At 46.2% G+C, this 18,498-nt stretch overlaps 1 protein-coding gene across 2 annotated transcripts in view; it reads left to right on the top strand.

Annotated features, from left to right (window-relative positions):
• UPF1 (UPF1 RNA helicase and ATPase) overlaps window positions 1-18,498 on the top strand; it is a 40,484-nt gene that overhangs the window by 1,481 nt on the left and 20,505 nt on the right. For both annotated transcript variants that reach the window (XM_008156378.3, XM_028132433.2), the window contains exons 2-5: window positions 13,299-13,441; window positions 15,149-15,238; window positions 17,353-17,520; window positions 17,884-18,064. In XM_008156378.3, coding sequence (XP_008154600.1) covers window positions 13,299-13,441; window positions 15,149-15,238; window positions 17,353-17,520; window positions 17,884-18,064 — 582 coding nt within the window. The remainder of the gene's footprint in view (window positions 1-13,298; window positions 13,442-15,148; window positions 15,239-17,352; window positions 17,521-17,883; window positions 18,065-18,498) is intronic.

Here is an 18,498-nt window from a genome sequence, read left to right as displayed (position 1 = left end):
GACCTCAGATTCCATTCAGCAGGTTTTCCTGTGCCTGGCACTTGCCTCAGATTTATTCTCCTGAATTCTCAGCCAGGGAAGAGCTACAAGGCTCACCTTGTCACAGGTGTCCCATGGCCTGAGGACCCAGTGCCAAGGCTGGGGGAGCCACCCCTTCCTCAGCCAGAGTGAACTCAAAACCTGTCCTGGGGGATGGGGGCTTGCGTTCTGGTTGGGTGTCTATCTAGTTGGTTGAGTCACTCCCGTGGGTAGGCCACCCACTTGGGCTTTCTTTTAGTCCCTTCTAGAAGCAGAAAACATTTGACTCATTCTAACCCCAGATTCCTTAAAAATAGAAGTTTGATGGGTGGGGCATCAGGGAGAACAGGTGTGCAAGTATGTATGGTGTTTTTTTTTTCAGTTTTGTTTATATGTGGTGGAGGGAGGGAGGAGAGAGGGGAGAGTTTGCCTGGAGAGAAGAATGAGCTGCTGGAAGTGGGTGATCATACCTGTAGTCTCGACTCTAGACTTCTCTGTTTCCACAGCTATAAAATGTGGCATAGCAGTTTTAGTTTTGTTACTTTTAAACACACATGAAGTCTGGACTCCTGTATGAATGGGCCAGAAAGTGCTGTCTGTAACTTGTGCTCACCGTGTCGTGTCTGGAAGCCCTAGGATAAAGATTTCTTGGTTGAGCAGTGTGCCACCATTTGTGGGGTGACCTGCCCTAGGTCCGTCAGGGCTGTAAAAGGTAATGGTTTTATTACAAACCCTTTTTTAACTGTAGCCAATACAAAATAGCCAACCTGGAGCAGCTCTGGTTCTAGTTTTGTTCCTGGTGTTTTTGGTTAATTGAGAGCATGTCCTTCTCTTTCAGTTGAAATAATTGATTTCCTTTCCTCCACCTGAACACTGAGCTGGACAAAATAAAAGCAGTAAAACTTCACTGGAGGTAAACATTGCAGTTGGGCTCACTTGAGTTCTGATGATTTCAAAAGAGACTGCTTTTCCTTACTGGTAGTTAACCCTGATACCCATCCTCCTGTAGCGTAACTTTTGATTTGTATTTGGGGGAGGGGAGTAATATCCTTTGTCAAAGAGGCGGCCCTGAATTTAGGGTAGGGAAAGTTCGACTAGAATAGGAAAGTGAAAAAAAGTTGGTTATCTCCTTTGCCAGTTGGTGGCATTGGCTACCTACAGCATTTGGAAAGATTTTTCTTGTTTGTCCTCAGTAGTTATCTGTATAACCAACTGTATGATGGGGCTTTCAGAGAGACTCAAAAAACTTCCCATTCTGAATGCCTTTTGATCTTATTGGATGAGTGGTTGTAAAGCATCAAGTGCTGTGTAGCCAGTTTTGTATGGACAGATCACATTTTATCCACATACTAGTATCTGTTGTTGGACATTTGGATTGTTCCTGCTTTTACTTACTGTGAATAGTGCTGCTGTGAACCTTGGTGTACAAGGTTCTTTGTGGATGTATGTCTTCAGTGAAATTGCTGGGTAACTCCTTCAGAAGCTGCCAGACTGTTTTCCAATGTGCAGCCACTTTTGATAGTCCTGACTGCCAGTTTTGCACAGTTGGTTTTACCTGAAAGTTTGTTTAGAGGCAGAATGAGAGAATGTCCCAGCCAGGGGGAGAGAATGGCAGGCAGGGATGACACCTGCTGAGTTCTTGAGTTGGTTCAAGTAACACTTATTTTCTTGTTTGTGAAATGAAAATGATATTTATCAGGTCCCTCCAGATCCTGGGATGAAAAGTGGTGAGGACACAGCCTTGCCAAGTGTCCTTAAGACAGTTTTCTTTTGCACAGCTGACCCTTTTGTGGGTCCTTCCCCACCCTCAAAGGACAGGGAAAGGTAGTTTCAGAAGTCCTTTGCCTAATAGCTGGTGTTACAACCCTTCTGGTCTGTCTAGTTGAATTATTTCTTCTTAACTGTTTCTATAATTGTTTTTCCTCCAAGCATTGGAATTATGGTGAAAATCTAAGATTTGGGAGTACTACCCAATCAAAAAAAAAAGAATGAACTGTCAATATATGCAACAATGTGGATGCATCTTAGAATAATTACACTGAGTGAAAAAAGCACTTGGACAAAAGAAAAGATGCTCCTCAACTTACAATGGGGTTAACATCCCGTTGAACCCATTGTAAGTTGAAAATATCATAATTCGGAAATGCATTTAATACAACTAACCTACTAAATGCTATAGCTTAGCTTAGCCTACCTTAAATTTGCTCAGAACACTTACATTAGCCTACAGTTGGGCAAAATCATCTTGCTGCAGCTGCCCAGCATCATGAGAGTGTATTGTACCACATATCACTAGCCCAGGAAAAGATAAAAATTTAAAGTATGGTTGTACTGAATGTGTATTGCTTTCTCACCATCATAAAGTAAAAAAATCGTAATTCTCGGGACTGTCTGTATATACTCTATATGATTCTGGTGATATAAAGTTCTAGAAAGTGCTAGCAGACTTTGAGTAATAGAGAGCAGGTCTGTGGTTGAGAGAGGGAAGAAAGAAAGGGATGACAAAAGGCACTAGGGGATTTGGGGGTGGTGAATATGGGTGTTTACATCCATTGACACCTTTCAACTTATAAAATTAAACACTTTAAACATGTCATTTATTGTATGTCAGTTGTATCTTGCTGTAAGGTAAAAACCACATGGAGATACCACTGTCCACTTAGTGGAGTGGCTCCTTTTTTTGTTTTTAAAAAGTTGGAAATACCACTTGGAACTTTCATACCTTACTGGTCACCCACAGCTCTGTGGCCCAGCAGAGAAACAAGGCAGTTGCCCAAATGTGGGGCTGCTCAGAGGGTTACAGCAGCTTCGTTCATGAGAGCCCCAGACTGGAAACAACCAGTGGCTGTAAACAGGTGACCAGATACACAAAGACTCTTCCTCAGTTGTAATCCTGAGAACACAGACTTGGGCTTCTTTTTCCTTTTCAAGTGGGAAGATACTTTAATAAAGAGTTGTAACCTGTTTTTCAAAACCATACTCCTGCTGCCTTCAGAATTCATGGAAGGCTGTCCCCACATATCCTTGACCATCAGGGAAACATATTTTCTTCTGCTTACTGGCCTGTAGCTTATGAAGAGGAGTGATACAGTTCAGGGGTTCCTAAAAGTGACTTTTTCCATCTGGTTTTGTGAATATGCAGTTCAGCATGCCTTGAGAAAATCAGAGATAAGACACTGGTAACCTTGCAGGAATCCAACAAGTGTTCATCACTTTCCCCTTGTTGTATTTCCCAGGTTTGTTTCCAGATACTGAGAACTTAACTAGCAATTAGAACAAAAGAAGGTTTTGTGTCAGTTAATGGTGAATAAATGAAATTACTTATTACTCAATTTACCCATTTCTTCACCCAGATTCAGGAAGATTATGGAGAAAATTAACGCCAATGCAATACCAATATTAACTAAAAACTAAAGTTCTCTCTCAGTCCAGCTTCCACATACCAGAAAAAGACATCTTTCTAATAGCTACAATGAGGTATGATCACATACTGTAGAGCCCTCTCATTTTTAAATGTGCAAGTCAGTGTTTTTCTAGTAAATTTCCAGGGTACGTCTGACCATCACCATAGTCACTTGCTGCCTTTGATTTGTCCTTCACGCCACCTTTTCTTTTCTCCATTTTTAAATTTATTTTTTGTTTGTTAATCCTCACCTGTGCATATTTTTCCATTGATTTTTAGAGAGAGTGGAAGATGCGGGGGGAGTGGAGGGAGAGGGGGGGGGATCAATTGATTCCCCCTGCCCCGCCCCCCACCCCACCCCCAATCCCCAACCAGGGCCAGGGATTGAATCTGCAAACCAGGTACGTGCCCTTGACCAAAAAATGAACCCACCGAGCCACACAGGACAGGGCTCCTCCATTTTTGCTCTTGCTCATCTTTATAGTCTTTGGTCAACAGCTATAACATAGGGAAATTGGGTGACCTCTACTTAGCCATTCCCGGTCATATGTTAAGGAGATGTGCTTTCCCGTGTACTGGACTCTGCACAAGGATTGTTCAAAGGCAGGAAGTGAGGCCTGGGCATCCTCACAGGTCTGTTCACATTTACTTCTGTCCCCTCTGTGCAGGCCATCAGGCAACCTCTTCAGCCTGGTCCCTGACTCCTGCCCTCAGCAATTCTGCTTGCTGTGCCGTCTTCAGGCACAGCAAACAGTGAGTCCTTTGCCAGCTGCAGCTCCTTTGTTAGAAATGACAGGTGTTGCCCAGATTGTAGTTGACTTCAGGGATGGTGAGGGCCCAGAAGAGGGAGTGGTCTGCCCTGCAAGAGTGTGGCCTAGGCCAGGAGGAGAGTTTAGTCGGCGCTGTGGTTGGATGTGTGCTGCGTGCACTCAAGTGAATGTGTAAATTACTACGGTACCAGGCTGCCACAGTGGTCAGTCCTCCTCCTGGGCATATGCTTGTTCTGCACTGGACGCCTCGTTACCTCTGAGTCCTCACAAGGAGTTATGACTAGAGCAGACACGAGTTTGTATCTGTGGTTTTCATCAGGGTCTAGGATCCCAGGGCTGAGGCAAGCTCCCCTTGGATTGGAGGTGTGCGTGAGGATAGTGCTAGTCAGCATACCCTTTGGAGGCCCCACCTGAGAGGGGCAAGGGCCTTCCTGGATGGAGTGGCCCCACCAGAGTGATGAGCATGGGGGCTGGAGGGGGCAGATTCTGGGCAGCTGTGGTGGTGCAGAACTGTCCAGCCCACAGAGTAGAACCATGATGCCCAGCTATGTTCAATGGGACCCAGAGCAGAGTGTGGCCTTGGGAAGTGCAGAGGGGACAGTGAGTCTAGCTGAGTCTCCAGGTCTCAGAGGGTCCTTGAACTCTTCTTGCCAGAAGAGCTTTCCTTGAGAGCAGAATGCTGCTGCTGCTTCTGATAAATGTGAGAGACCGAGTGGACCTGTGGCTTGCAAAGGGTCCTGTGCTTTTTTATATGTGTTGCTTCAGTAGCAGCTTGCAAGCTGGGCAACTGAGCCAGGCTTCTCAGGATCCCTGTGGACTGTTGCCAGGAGGCTTCTAGACATACAACAGATGCAGGCTGCCTGCTGAGCTCTGAGCCCTTTGTCACTGATGGCACTTGCCTATCTACTTCAGCTCCTTGCAGAGCTCAGCTGCCAGGGATGACAGTGAGCTTGGAGAGGTGGCTCTCTTCACCTTGAGTGGGAGGCATTTGATAGAGCTTCTGGGGATTTCAGGTCGCCACCTATATTGTGTAAAAATGTTTATTATGGATTCTCTAATGTGTAAGTAGTGAAAGTAAACCCTGTCCATCCATTACCTTGAGTTGACAGTTATGAAGGTTTTCCTCTCCCCCTTTTTATGTTTTTCTTCACTGAAATGTTTTAAAGTGTCACTTCAGCTTCCTTCTGAGATTGCTCCATGAGAATTAGCGATGCCCAACCATTGCCCTACAGTATTTAGTCTGCATTTCTAGAAGCAAAAAAGGGCACCTCTCCTTCATAGTTTTACTGCTGTTGTCAGGTGAATGGTGTCAACAGTATTTCAGGACCTTCTAATACATGGGGCTTCCTTTCTCCACAATCAGATTCTTTACTGGTTAGAAAGTGTCGCCTTTGCTTGGTCCAAACCCCTTCGAGGTCCAGCGTTAATGTGATTGTTATGTTTACCTGTCCTGCTCTCCAGGGCAGCCCCATTCTTTTCTTTTCATGCCACTAAGCTGGTGTCCGGTTGGGTCATTGTCCTGTGAGGTGTCCTGCCTTCTGGATACACCTTGACTTCTCCTTATATGTGTGGGGTGGGTTCCTACTCAGTCCTCAGGCTCCTTTGCTGTGCAGACAAGAGGCAGCCCAAGGTGACTGGGGGCATGTCCAGTATCCTCGGAGCATGGAAATGAATTACAGAGGTGGACTCAGCATGCGGATCAAAACAAGGGTCCACTAAGGGGGAGGAGGGCGAGTACCTTTTATCTAGAACCCAGCTCTCTGTTGGGGGGGACCATGTCTTCATTGTAAATCCAAAATGGTCAGCTCACAATTTCATGTGGTTAAAACTAATGGATTAGAGGATGCTAAGAGACATCACCAATAATTGGATCTTGAATTGGATCTTGAATTTACAACAACCATAAAGGACATTATTAGGACACTGGGGAAATGTGCCTGTGAGTATTAGATAGCAGTACTGTATCAGTATTGCTCCTGAGTGGGATGTCTGTACAGGTATGCCTTGGTGACATTGTAGGTGCAGTTCCAGACCCGCATTGAAGTCAGTCATGCCACTGTCTTGGTTTCTGAGTGTGTATAAATGTTATGTTTATACTATATTGTAGTTTGTTAAATGTACAATAGCTTTATGTCTAAAAAAATAATGAATATACCTTACTTTAAAGATACTTTATTGCTATATAATGCTGACCGTCATTGGAGTCTTCAGTAAGTCGTAATCTTTTTGCTGCTGGGAGATTTGGCCTTCAATTTGTTAAAAAACAAAAACAAAAAATAAGATCTGCAAAGCGCAATAAAACATGGTATGCCTCTATTGTGATTATGGGGAGGAAGCCATTGTCCTGGGCTCCACAATTCTGAAGTGGATCAGGAAAATAAAAGTGTGTATGCAGAGTGAGAAGCAAAGAGCGGTTGTGGTGAAATGAATCCAGGTGCCAGGTATGTGGGTACTTCATTTTGAAACTTTTTCAAACGTTGGGGGAGGCTGAATCTTCTGTTATCCTTTTCCTGAGGCAGGGCTCAGAGGTTTCTGCCTTAGGCCACTCTGAGGGAAAGGTGATTTCCCACTCCCTCTTTTATATTTAAACCCTGGGTATAAAAGAACAAATGATGAATCACTTTACAGCCTTTGTGTTTTGGATGAGATGTATTGATTTAACCACTACTAGTATGAGGGCTTCCTGGGATGTGGACTCAGTTCTGGGTGCTAGGGTCATAGCAGGGAGCAGGACAGGCATAGTGGCCTCACTGGGTTCCCCCACATGGGGTCAGGGGAGGCCTCCCTGGGACATGCCCTATGGACTGAGACCCGAAGGACCAGGAGCCAGCTGTGCAGAGACCAAGGGACAGTGAGTGGTAAGGGCCCCTGGTACCTGCTGTCTGAGAGACTGAGGGAGAGAAAGGTCTGTTTCCTATTGAGTGGTAAGATGCTTACGAAGTTTGAAGTAAAAACTGTGGTATAGTTTTTTCCAGCACATTGAGTGGTAGTGTTTGAATGTACATGCTTTTCCTCTGTGAGAATGAAATGACCTCTCTTCATACGCTCCGATACTCACTGTCTGAGTTCTGTAGTGGGGTGTATGGAACTGTCTCTGGCAGAAAACCCTTGCGGGCGTTGATCAGCTCAGCAGCTCATAGATAGACTTTATATAGTGAGTGTCTAGAACACAGGTGGAGAGGAAACTGTTTACCCAGTGATGTGGTGCCTAAGGTAGGCTTAGGGTGCCCATGGGGCAGGGAGGCCCTGCCCCTTTTGAGCCCAGCAGGATCCAGAGGTCCTGACTGGAAGTGAGGGCTTGGTGACCTTGGAGGACCTCAGTCCTGTGCCAGCTAAGGACGAGGACACCCTGCACTCCTCCCATTGTATCACCTGACATGGGATGTGGGCCTTCTCTGTGCCAGCTACTCTCTAGTGTTTTAACTTATTTAATTACGATTTCTAAGGTCAAAACTTTTTTAAACCTCAATGCTTTTATTATTTTTTAATGAAGCTGTGAGGATTTTATTTTATTATTTTTAAATACATTTTTATTGATTTCAGAGAGGAAGGGAGAAGGAGAGAGATAGAAACATCAATGATGAGAGAGAATCATTGATTGGCTGCCTCTTGCACGCCCCCGAGACTGGGGATCAAGCCCACAACCAGGGCATGTGCCTTTGACTGGAATTGAACCTGGGACCCTTCAGTCCACAGGACGACACTATCCACTGAGCCAAACCAGCCAGAGCTAATTATTATTTTTTTCCTCACCTGAGGAGTGAGGATATTTTTCTCTTGATTTTTTAAAATATATATTTTATTGATTTCAGAGAGAGGAAGGGTGAGGGATAGAAACATCAGTGATGAGAGAGAGATAGAAACATCAGTGATTGATCGGCTGCCTCCTGCACGCCCCCTACTGGGGACCAAGCCCACAACCGGGGCGTGTGCCCTGACCAGAATCGAGAGCCCTGACCTCCTGGTTCATAGGTCTATGTTCAACCACTGAGCCACACTGGCCGGGCTGACTTTTTTTTTTTTTTTGAGTGGAAGGGAAGATAGAAAGGAGGGAGCAGAGAGAAACATCAGTATGAGAGAGCTACATCAATGGGTTGCTTCACACTCTTGCCCCAACTGGGAGTAGGGATCAAACCTGCAACCCAGGTATGTGCCCTTGACTGGGAATCAAACCCAAGACCCTAAGTGCACAGCCCGATGCTCCAACCATCAAGCCATGCTGGCCAGGGCAAGGTCACATGTATTTTTGAAGTTAATGTTATATTAAAACTTTACAGGCAGTAGAGGGAGAAACTAACAACCCAGCTATAGAGGTCAGTTTGTGTTGTTGCCAGCTCACAGCTGGGCAGGAGTGGGGCTAGTGGGAGCTAGGAGTGTTTGCACATGCATGTGTGCACTCAGGCATGTGAGTGAGGAGTGCCATACCACACTCCCCAGCTAGGCAGCTTCTGGGCCCTGGGGCCTTGGGGAATCTGTACTTCTCCTTGGCTTTAGTGGGGGGTGAGGATAGTATCCCTTACTTGGATCCATATTCTGTTGTCTCCCTGGAGTTCCAAAAGTGGACTTAGATTTCCGCCCCTTATTAAGCCTGAAGGGATCAGTGTGGTTTAGAGAGGGTTGCCACGTGGCTAGTCAGGCTCCCTTACAAGCCTCACATGCTCCTGAGGTGCCTTATCCCTCTCCCTGGCGAGGGGAGGTAAAATGTGAGGCAGGAGTGGGTAGGATGAGGGCCACCCAGGTGGTGGGCACTTTCCCTTTTATTTCACATTCTACTAGTAATTTTGATGTTTCAGGAAAAGATTCAGATACCACCAAGAATATTTCTTTATATATATATATGTTGATTGATTGATTGATTTCAGAGAGGAATGGAGAGGGAAGAGAGAGAAACATCAATGATGAGAGTCATTGATTAGCTGCTTCTTGCATGCCCCATACTGGGGATTGAGCCTGCAGCCAGGGCATGTGCCCCAACTGGGAATGGAACTGTGACCTCCTGGTTCACAGTTTGATGCTCAACCACTGAGCCACGCCACCTGGGCTATTTCTTTATATGTTAAAGCTTGTACTACCTGATGAGAGATCTTAGGAGTTCTTCTAGACTAGAAGTTAGTAAACAATTTCTTGACTGTGGGACAAGAAACAAAATTGAAACTATTATTAGGTATTTAGTCCAATCAGGCCAAATTATTATGCGTTCAGAGATCATAATAACCTGCCCACTCAGTGTATATGCCCCCCACACTGCCAAGAACTGAAATCCAGGTGCCATGAGCTGGCCACACACTTTCAGAAAACCAACACGAATGTGTCTAGGTACATTCACATCAAGAGACATTGTGAGCCAGCAGTGCCAGTCCTCTTGGCAGCCTCACACCAGTGTTGCCACTGTATGTGTCAGGAGAGGCATTACCAGATGAAGAGGTGACTCTTTGAAGTGATATCCAACAAAAATTTTACAATCAAATTAAAATTGGGCAAAGGACTTTAATAGACATGTCTCCAAAGAGAATATACGAGTGGCCAACAAGCACATGAAAAGATGTAGCCATCAGAGAAATGAAAATCAAAACCACAATGAGATACCACCTCATATCCATTAGAATGACTCTTGTTTGTTTGTTTTTATTTTGTTTTGTTTTTTGTTAATCCTTACCTGAGGATTTTTCAATTGATTTTTAGGGAGAGTGGAAGAGAGAGGGCAAGACAGAGAGAAACATCGATGTGAAACACATCGATTGGTTGCCTCCTGCACGAGCCCTGACCAGGGCCTGGGCCAGGGAGGAACCTGCAGTGAAGGTATGTGCCCTTTACCAGAATCGAACCTGGGACCCTTTGATCCACAGGCTGAGGCTCTATACACTGACCCAAACCGGCTAGGGCTGTTTGTTTTTTTAAAAACAAAAACAGAAATATTATAACAAATGTTGATGAAGATGTGGACAAATTGGAGCCCTTGTGCACTGTGGTGGGAATGTAAAGATGTAGCCACTGAGTAAAATAGTCTAGCAATTCCTCAAAAAGTTAAACATAAAATGATTTTGGCCGAAACCGGTTTGGCTCAGTGGATAGAGCGTCGGTCTGCGGACTGAAAGGTCCCAGGTTCGATTCCGGTCAAGGGCATGTACATTGGTTGCGGGCACATCCCCAGTGGGGGATGTGCAGGAGGCAGCTGGTTGATGTTTCTCTCTCATCGATGTTTCTAGCTTTCTATCCCTCTCCCTTCGTCTCTGTAAAAAATCAATAAAATATATATTTTTTAAAAAGAGTGTGGTTTAAAAATAATAATAAAATAAAAAATAAAATAAAATGATTTTGTGACCCAGTAGCTCCACTTCTGGGTGTATAACCAAAAGAAATGAAAGCAGGGTCTCTTAAGAGATATTTGTACACCCATGTTCACAGCAGCCAAAAGGCAGAAGCAACCCAAGTGTCCACTGACACATGGCTAGATAAACGAAACGAAATGAATCTATGTAGTGGAATATTACTTTGCTTTAAAAAGGAAGGGAAATCTGACACATACTACATCATGGATGAACCTTGAAGACATTATGCTGAGTTAAATAAGCCAGACACAAAAGGACAAATACCTTATGATTCATTTATATGAGGTTCCTAGAGGAGTCGAATTCAGATAGACTGAAAATAAAATGGTGGGTGCCAGGGGGAGGCCAATGAGGAGTTAGTGTTTAATGGGAACACAGTTTGGGAAGATGGAAAGTTCTGGAGATGGATGGTGAGAATGGTCACATACTAATGTGAATATATTTAAATGCCCCTGAACTGTGTACTTAAAAGTAGTTAAGATGGTATATTTTATGTTAAGTGTATTTTATCATATTTTTTTAAAAAAAAGGTAAGGGATTCACAAAGAGGTATTTGCGATGATGTTATAGTTTTGTTGGTTTTTTTTGCATAAAATCTAAAAGTTGATTTTGACTCTTTGAAAAAAAATGTTTTTCAAACAAAGCATACAGTCTTATATAATAAAAGCCTAACGTGCAAATTGTCCCCTTGGGTAGTCGTTCTGGGAGACCAGGAGTTTGACCCCTCACTATAATGTGCGCTGACCACCAGGAGGCAGAACATGGCAGGTGTCAGCGATGTGGCGCTGGCAGCAGGCTGTAGTGGAGGCACTGCCAGCCCCAGTGGGCCCCCCATGAGAGTGGGACTGCAGAGGGATGGTGGAGCAGGTATGAGCAGGGCCTAATCGCCCCTCCTGTTGCCCTGCAGATGGTGACCGGTGCAGTGGCGGCAGGGGGCGGGGCTGCTGCCTGGCTCCCAGGCGCTGAGGGGCGGGGGGGGGGGGGGGGAGGCAACTGGTCGCCCTGCAGGTGGGATGGTAAAGCAGGTGAGGGGGCGGGGCTGTGAGGCTGGGGCTGCGATCCGCACAGGACACCCCAAGGGACCCCACTCGTGCACAAATTTGTGCACCGGGCCTCTACTCTTCTTATAATTAACCTGGTTGCTGCCGTCCTGAAAAAAGCATATTAATGTGGTGGCTGACACTGAAATAGCGTTCTGATCTTGGCTGAGACCATTGCAGACATAGGTGATTTTATAACAGGATGCTGACTTCCCGACATCCCAAATGTAATACCCTTCTCATGAGAATAGCTGTCCTTAGGCTTGTATAGGTGATTCAGACAGAGTGGCACTGCTGGCTCAGGCTGTGCTGGCTCTGGTTTTTGTTCCCCTGGCTCTAGGTAGCAGGGTTCTGCAAGGGAATAGAGCTGATGTTTGCCCTGGGGCTCCTATCATCCCTCTCTAGGCTTCCTCACCACACAAAGCTCCTGTTGCCTGACCTAGCCTTGTGTGGGCTGTGGCCCCTGGGAGGAGATGACCAGACTGTTGACTGCCACCTGAGGTTCCTATAGGGATGATGCTAGGATTCCTGTTCCCCTGGGGGAGCTGAGTCTGTGCATCCCTGAATGGACTTGTGAGCTCATCAGTAGTGTCTGTGTAATTCATGGCTTAGTTACTTAAAGTTGTTTTTTGTGTTTTTGTTGTTATAACATAAAAGGTAATATATTTAGTAAGATTATTGACTGAATTCGGAAGGTTATCCTACCATTCAATTTCTAATTTGTAATCAAGAAAGGGCTGCCTTCCAGAGAGGGTACTGGGATGGAGGAAGTCTGTCTACTAAGGAGATAACTGCTTTCCAGGGCTCACAACCTAGACTCAGGGGCTTAGGCTTTTGGAGGACCCTTCACTGTGTGGGATTCCAGGTCCTCTGGCCTGACATTGTGCAGCTGTCCCCAGAGGGGATCATATTTGGCTTGTAGAAAGTCCTCTTGCTTCTGTGGCCCTCAGTGATGGAAACAAAGCATTTCCCTCTGCATCCTAGTTGTCACTGTGGCTCCATCGGGGTTGAGTCTGTCTGCCCTGTTTCGGTTTGAATAGTTTTTTTTGTTGTTGTTGTTTTTTTGTAATCCTCAGCTGAGGATATTTTTCCATTGATTTTTTAAAAATATGATATCATTCCTTTTTAAAAAATATTTCTTTATTGATTTCAGAGAGGAAGGGAGAGGGAAAGAGAGATAGAAACATTAATGATGAGAGAGAATCATTGATTGGCTGCCTCCTGCATGTCCCCTACTGGGGATCAAGCCCACAACCAAGGTACATGCCCTTGACCGGAATCGAACATGGGACCCTTCAGTACGCAGGCTGACACTCTGTCTACTGAGCCAAACCAGCTAGGGCTCCATTGATTTTTAGAGAGAGGGAAAGATAGAGAGAAATATTGATGTAAGAGAACACATCAATCAGTTGCCTCCTGCACGAGCCCTGACCAGGGCCCCGGCCAGGACAGAGCCTACAACCAAGGTACGTGTCCTTGACCGGAATTGGACCCAGGGCCCTTTAGTTCACAGGCTAGCGCTCTACCCACTGAGCCATACTGGCTAGGGTAGGTCTGAGTAGGTTTGATAGGGATGGGGAGAGTGAAATGGCAAAGCAGAAGATACTGAACTGTCTCAAAGAGGAGAGCAGGCCAGTGCTTCATAGGAGGGTTGCCATGGCTACTCACTTGGGGAGAAGCTACATGCCCAATGCCTGAAGGCTGTAGGCTTGCATGTGATACTGCTGTTCTGTGGTAGGTTGGAGGACCTGAGGGCATCCTGCAGAATGGGGCTGTGGATGACAGTGTGGCCAAGACCAGCCAGTTGCTGGCCGAGTTGAACTTCGAAGAAGATGAAGAAGATACCTATTACACAAAGGACCTACCAGTACATGCCTGCAGGTGAGCATCAACAGCAGAGGCATCCCAGAGACCGCTGTTGGTCACATGTCCTTGGGAATAAAGAGGTTGCTAGGCCTGTGTACACGTTACCAGGCAGGAGGGTGGGCCCAGTACCCTCTATCACCCCTGGTTATTCTAGCAGGTAGGGAAAGGTTCCCCTCTTGGCCTTCCTCAGGTCCTGGGGGTGTTCCTGGTACCTGCCTCACTCACTCATCAGGAAGAACTCTTCTCATTGGGTGAGCATTTGGGTTTATAGGGTAAATAGAGCCACTAAGATTTCTCTTACAGAGAGATTACTGTTGGATTCTTTAAAATGTCTGCTTCCTGAAAACTTGGAAGTGGACAGTCAGTGGGAGACCTGCATATTGACCAAATTTGGAATTCTCATCTAGAGCAGGACCCATCCCTTACGTTTAGACTTATTCTTGCTTTTTTGTTACACGTCCAAGAGGAAATTGACACCAAAAGAGGTGAAATGATCTTGCTTAGGGCACTCAGCCAGTTGGGGCAGCTTTGGGCCTGGGGCTCTGTTCAGCCCTGCCTGCCCTTTGGGCACACTGCCCCCAGTGTCTACCCACCAAGGGACAGAGCGCTGCATCCTCCTGCCCCCACTTCCCCCATTTTACCTTATTTTGGCTCTTTGTTCACTCTCATTACAAATGTTTGTTTTCATGTTTGTTAGTCCTCACTGGAGGATATTATCCATTGATTTTTTTAGAGAGTAGGAGTGGAGAGGGGGAGGGAAACATTGATGTGAGAGAAAGACATCACTTAGTTGCCTCTCACCCTGACCAGGGTCTGGGATTGAACCTACAACCCAGGTACATGCCCTTGACTAGGAATCAAACCTGTGATCCTTTGGTGCATGGGCTGACGCTCTAACCACTGAGAAACACCAGCCAGGGCTCATTTACAAATGTTTTTGCATATATATGAGTGATGTATTAGTGTTCCTGTTATATACACTGTTGCCAGTCCTGGTGAAGCTGCAAGTGGTTAAAGTCTATACAACCCCTTGGCCCTCCCGGCTGTCCATATGTGGAGGGTTTGTGGGGGAAGGTTCTTGGTTGAGCACATTCTGGTTTGAGACTGAGTCTTGGCTTCATACACTTACAGACTCTGTGGAGAGCCAGTGGTTTTGTTTTGGGTATGTTGACTTTCAGAAAAACAAGATGGGGGGTATTGTGGTGGTGGACTCTCCTGATGTGCTCTTTTGGAGCTGAGCTCTGTCACCCAGGAGCCTCTGCTGCTGGGTCTGAGTTGAGCGTTCCTGGGAGCATGGTGCCCTCTGCTGGAGTGTGAGCAAAGTATAGTCACAGCTCACTTTCCAAGTGCCCAGAGCTACCTATGGACACCCCTTTCATAAGTTACATTCCTGAAACTGAAGGCCATAGGGGTGACCAGGTTGCCTTTGGGGTGTTGGGCTCACTTGGACTTCGCACAGCACCTGCTCCCCACTTGGAAAGGGTTTTGCTGCAGTCTGCGTTATCTCTGAATGTCTTGACAGCACCCCAGCTCCTTTCTACATTCACAGGACCAGGAAACCTCAACAGTTAACTGATTGGATTTTGTTAGTGGGATTGTTGGGTTTGAGTATGTTTTTAATGAAAAACTTTAAAATGTTGTAAGAGGAAAAAATTTTACATTCTGCCAAATTAAAACCAGAGAGCGATCTTCCAGCTTTAACTGTTCATTTTTACTTTTTAGTTACTGCGGAATACATGATCCTGCTTGCGTGGTTTACTGTAATACCAGCAAGAAGTGGTTCTGTAATGGACGTGGAAATACTTCTGGCAGGTAGGTATCAGACTGCCATGTGTCTTTAATCAGACTGCGCTCAGATTTGTGTGTAAATTATGGAAATGCTAAAGCGAAGCACAATATAAAATCATGCTAACAAACCTGGGTTTTTTTCCTTCTCTGTGACGGGTTTAACTTGAAACAGATGGTGCTGTGTGAATGCCTTAATGTATTTACCCTTGATTTATTCTCTCATTCTTTTTATTATGCCAGTATGGTTGGCTTAATTTCTCATTCCTAGTTTTTATTTATATTTTTCTGCAAGATGAGCTCCTTGCATTCCTGTTCATCTTCATTATGGGGTGCCCGGGGAGGATGTTCCCAAGACAGTAACGGGCATCCATGGGAGCCACTTCCTGAGAAGGCTCCCTTAGGCCTGAGCTCATCGAGTAGTTTAGAGGCTAACGCGGGCCAGATCCTGAATCATCAGATTAAATCAAGTTTATCTGACCAGCGGTGGCTCTGGGCTCCCTCCTGATCACCAGCACTAGTGACTGAGCCTGTGCTTGTGTTTGGTATTGGGGTGAGAGCAGTGTGATGGTGGTGCTTAGTTTCTAGGGAGAGTCGGTCTGTCTAGCTCAAGTGCTGGACTCCTTGGCCCCTACCCCGGGTTCACTGCAGTGCCACAAGAAGCAGAGCAGAGTCTCAGGGGGCCAGGGCTCCAGGTCTTCAGCAAGGAAGCAGCATCTTCTGAGGTTCATGTTTTGGAGAAGTGACAAAAATCTACAGGCAGGTTTATGTGCACAGAGCCCCATCCACCCTTCCTGTACCTTCAGCAGCCGTGGGCCAGGCCTTAACATCATGCTGCCTAAGGGACACAGAGTGATTGGGTCTTGGGTCATCTCACAGTTAGTATGCAAATTGTGGGGTTCTGAGCAAGGTAAGAAAGGGGGCTAATATTTTTAAAACACTTAAAAGGAAAAGCATCTCCAAGGTGACCAGAAGAGATTCTAGTCCTATTTCCAGAATGTTCTGGACAATTTGTGTTACCATGTTTGCATTAGTTCCTCTCCTGCAGGGAAAGCAATTAAATAAAACTTGTCTTAGTTGGCAACCCTAGCTTCTGGTCAGCAGTTAAGATCAGGGAAGTGAGGGAAGGGCCTCCATGAGAAAACAGGCTCAGTCAACCAGCATCACATGCTCTTTACAAGGCTTGAGTGAAAGCTGACAGGGTCCTGTTGCCACTGTAGGGGGGTGAAGTGGATACAGATGGTATAAGAGGAAACCATTGTAATATGCCCAGTGGTGGTGGCTCCAGAGAGGAGTGGAGGATTTTGGGGGGTGGTGAGAGCGGTGATGGTTGGTTAGATTATCTGATGACAGACTGTGGGGCCAGAGAGGGTTCTAGCCTAACCTCGTGACAGGAAGGGTTTACTCATGTGAAGAGAGGGCTGCCACAAGTAGTGTTCCATAAACCTACAGAAAGCCCGAGGTAGGTCCTGTACCATCTGTGAGCCCCAGTGGCACAGTCCATGAATTAGGTGAGTTGTAGCCTGGAAATGTGAACAACGGCAGAGTCCTGGACACACCGAGACAGCAGGGTTCCTGAGGATTTCATTGCTGGCCCTTGTGCTTCCTGAGAATAGCCCTGAGCCCCCTATTTGATATTTTTTATTGTCCTCAGCTTTTAATACGCTTGCTTATAAAGTTTCCTGGCCTGCAGCATATTAGGAGTCGTTGCTCCTGGCAGCCAGCACAGAGGTCACTTCCTCAGGGCTTCTATAGGAAGTGCCAGAGAAGCGACTTTGAAAGAAGCATCAGAGAAGCTACAAGGAGCAAGAGGAGTTGGGAAAGGGGCAGCAGCTGTAGATTCAGTGAGGCCCAATAGTTGGACTTAAGAAAGCAGGAACTGGAGGGGGTGGGAGGTAAGAGGCAGAAACTGTGAAATGTGTTAGGAGAGTTTTCCTTAAAAGTGGTTCAAGGCGGATTTGTGCTCAATGGGGAGCCAGTTCAGGGGCGGCTGGTCTCCTGAGACACCAGATGGATGAGGTGTGACCAACCCTGCTAATGGACCATGAATGGTACCGGAACTTTTAACAGGGGCTCAAGAATTGGAAGTGGTGAAAAGCCAAACTTTTGAGTGTTAACTATTTATCATTTCCTGATTTAAGCCACATTGTAAATCACCTTGTGAGGGCAAAATGCAAAGAGGTGACTCTGCACAAGGATGGGCCCCTTGGAGAGACAGTCCTGGAGTGTTACAACTGTGGCTGCCGCAACGTCTTCCTGCTTGGCTTCATCCCTGCCAAGGCTGACTCAGTGGTGGTGCTGTTGTGCAGGTGAGGGCTCCCCGATTTCCCTGGGGGCCAGCTCTGACTCAGTGGAACTTTAAAATGGTTTCTGTTGACTGGCTAGATGTTCGGATGTTCGGGGGTTGGGGCTTGTTGGAGAGCTAGGACTGTCAAGTAACTCTGCGGGTGTGTTCTGGTTAAATCATAAAAATGATTCTATAAAACCAAAGTCTGTTTTGAGTTTTAAGAGTTCAGAGCTCAAGTGTGTGGGGAGATGCAATTTATTACTAACAATTTAAAGGTAATGTGATCACATAATGAAAGATAGGGACTGCCACCTTGGGGTGAAAGGTAAGTCTTGGGGTGGAGGTCATCTTCACCTGGGCTCCTCTTTCCTTGGGGCTTCTATAGGCAGCCCTGTGCCAGTCAGAGCAGCCTTAAGGACATCAACTGGGACAGCTCGCAGTGGCAGCCCCTGATCCAGGATCGCTGCTTCCTCTCCTGGCTGGTCAAGATCCCTTCAGAGCAGGAGCAGCTTCGGGCCCGGCAGATTACCGCCCAGCAGATCAACAAGTTGGAGGAGCTTTGGAAGGTGAGGCCTATTGAGAATGCAGTCTTCCTCAACACTAGTTTCCTGTAGACTTGGGGCAGGGCAAGGGGTGCTGTCTTCATAAATAGGACATTCTGGAAGGATTCTGGAGCTTCTATCAGGAGGAGTCCTGACAGGAATTGGCCCTGGGCAGCTATGGGTGGACATGTCCAGAGGAGCCTGGGCCTTAGTAGATAGGACTGTGAGTGCATTTTATTTTTTGTTTGTTTGTTTCCATCTTTGTTTGTTTGTTTTCAAAATATTTTTGTTGAGAGTATTCTAGGTGTCCCCCTTTTTCCCCCCATTGCTCCCCTCCACCTAGTTCCATCCCTCCCCAGGCCTTCACCACCCTACTGTCTCTGTCCATAGGTAAGATCTTTGGTTAATCTCTTCCCATCCCCCTTCCCTCTGAGATTTGTCAGTCTGTTTCATGCTTC

Source organism: Eptesicus fuscus, chromosome 6 (genome assembly GCF_027574615.1).
Source record: "Eptesicus fuscus isolate TK198812 chromosome 6, DD_ASM_mEF_20220401, whole genome shotgun sequence".
NCBI lineage: Eukaryota > Metazoa > Chordata > Mammalia > Chiroptera > Vespertilionidae > Eptesicus > Eptesicus fuscus.
Note: the sequence above shows the minus strand (reverse complement) of the source record. Positions and strands in the feature narration are given on the sequence as shown.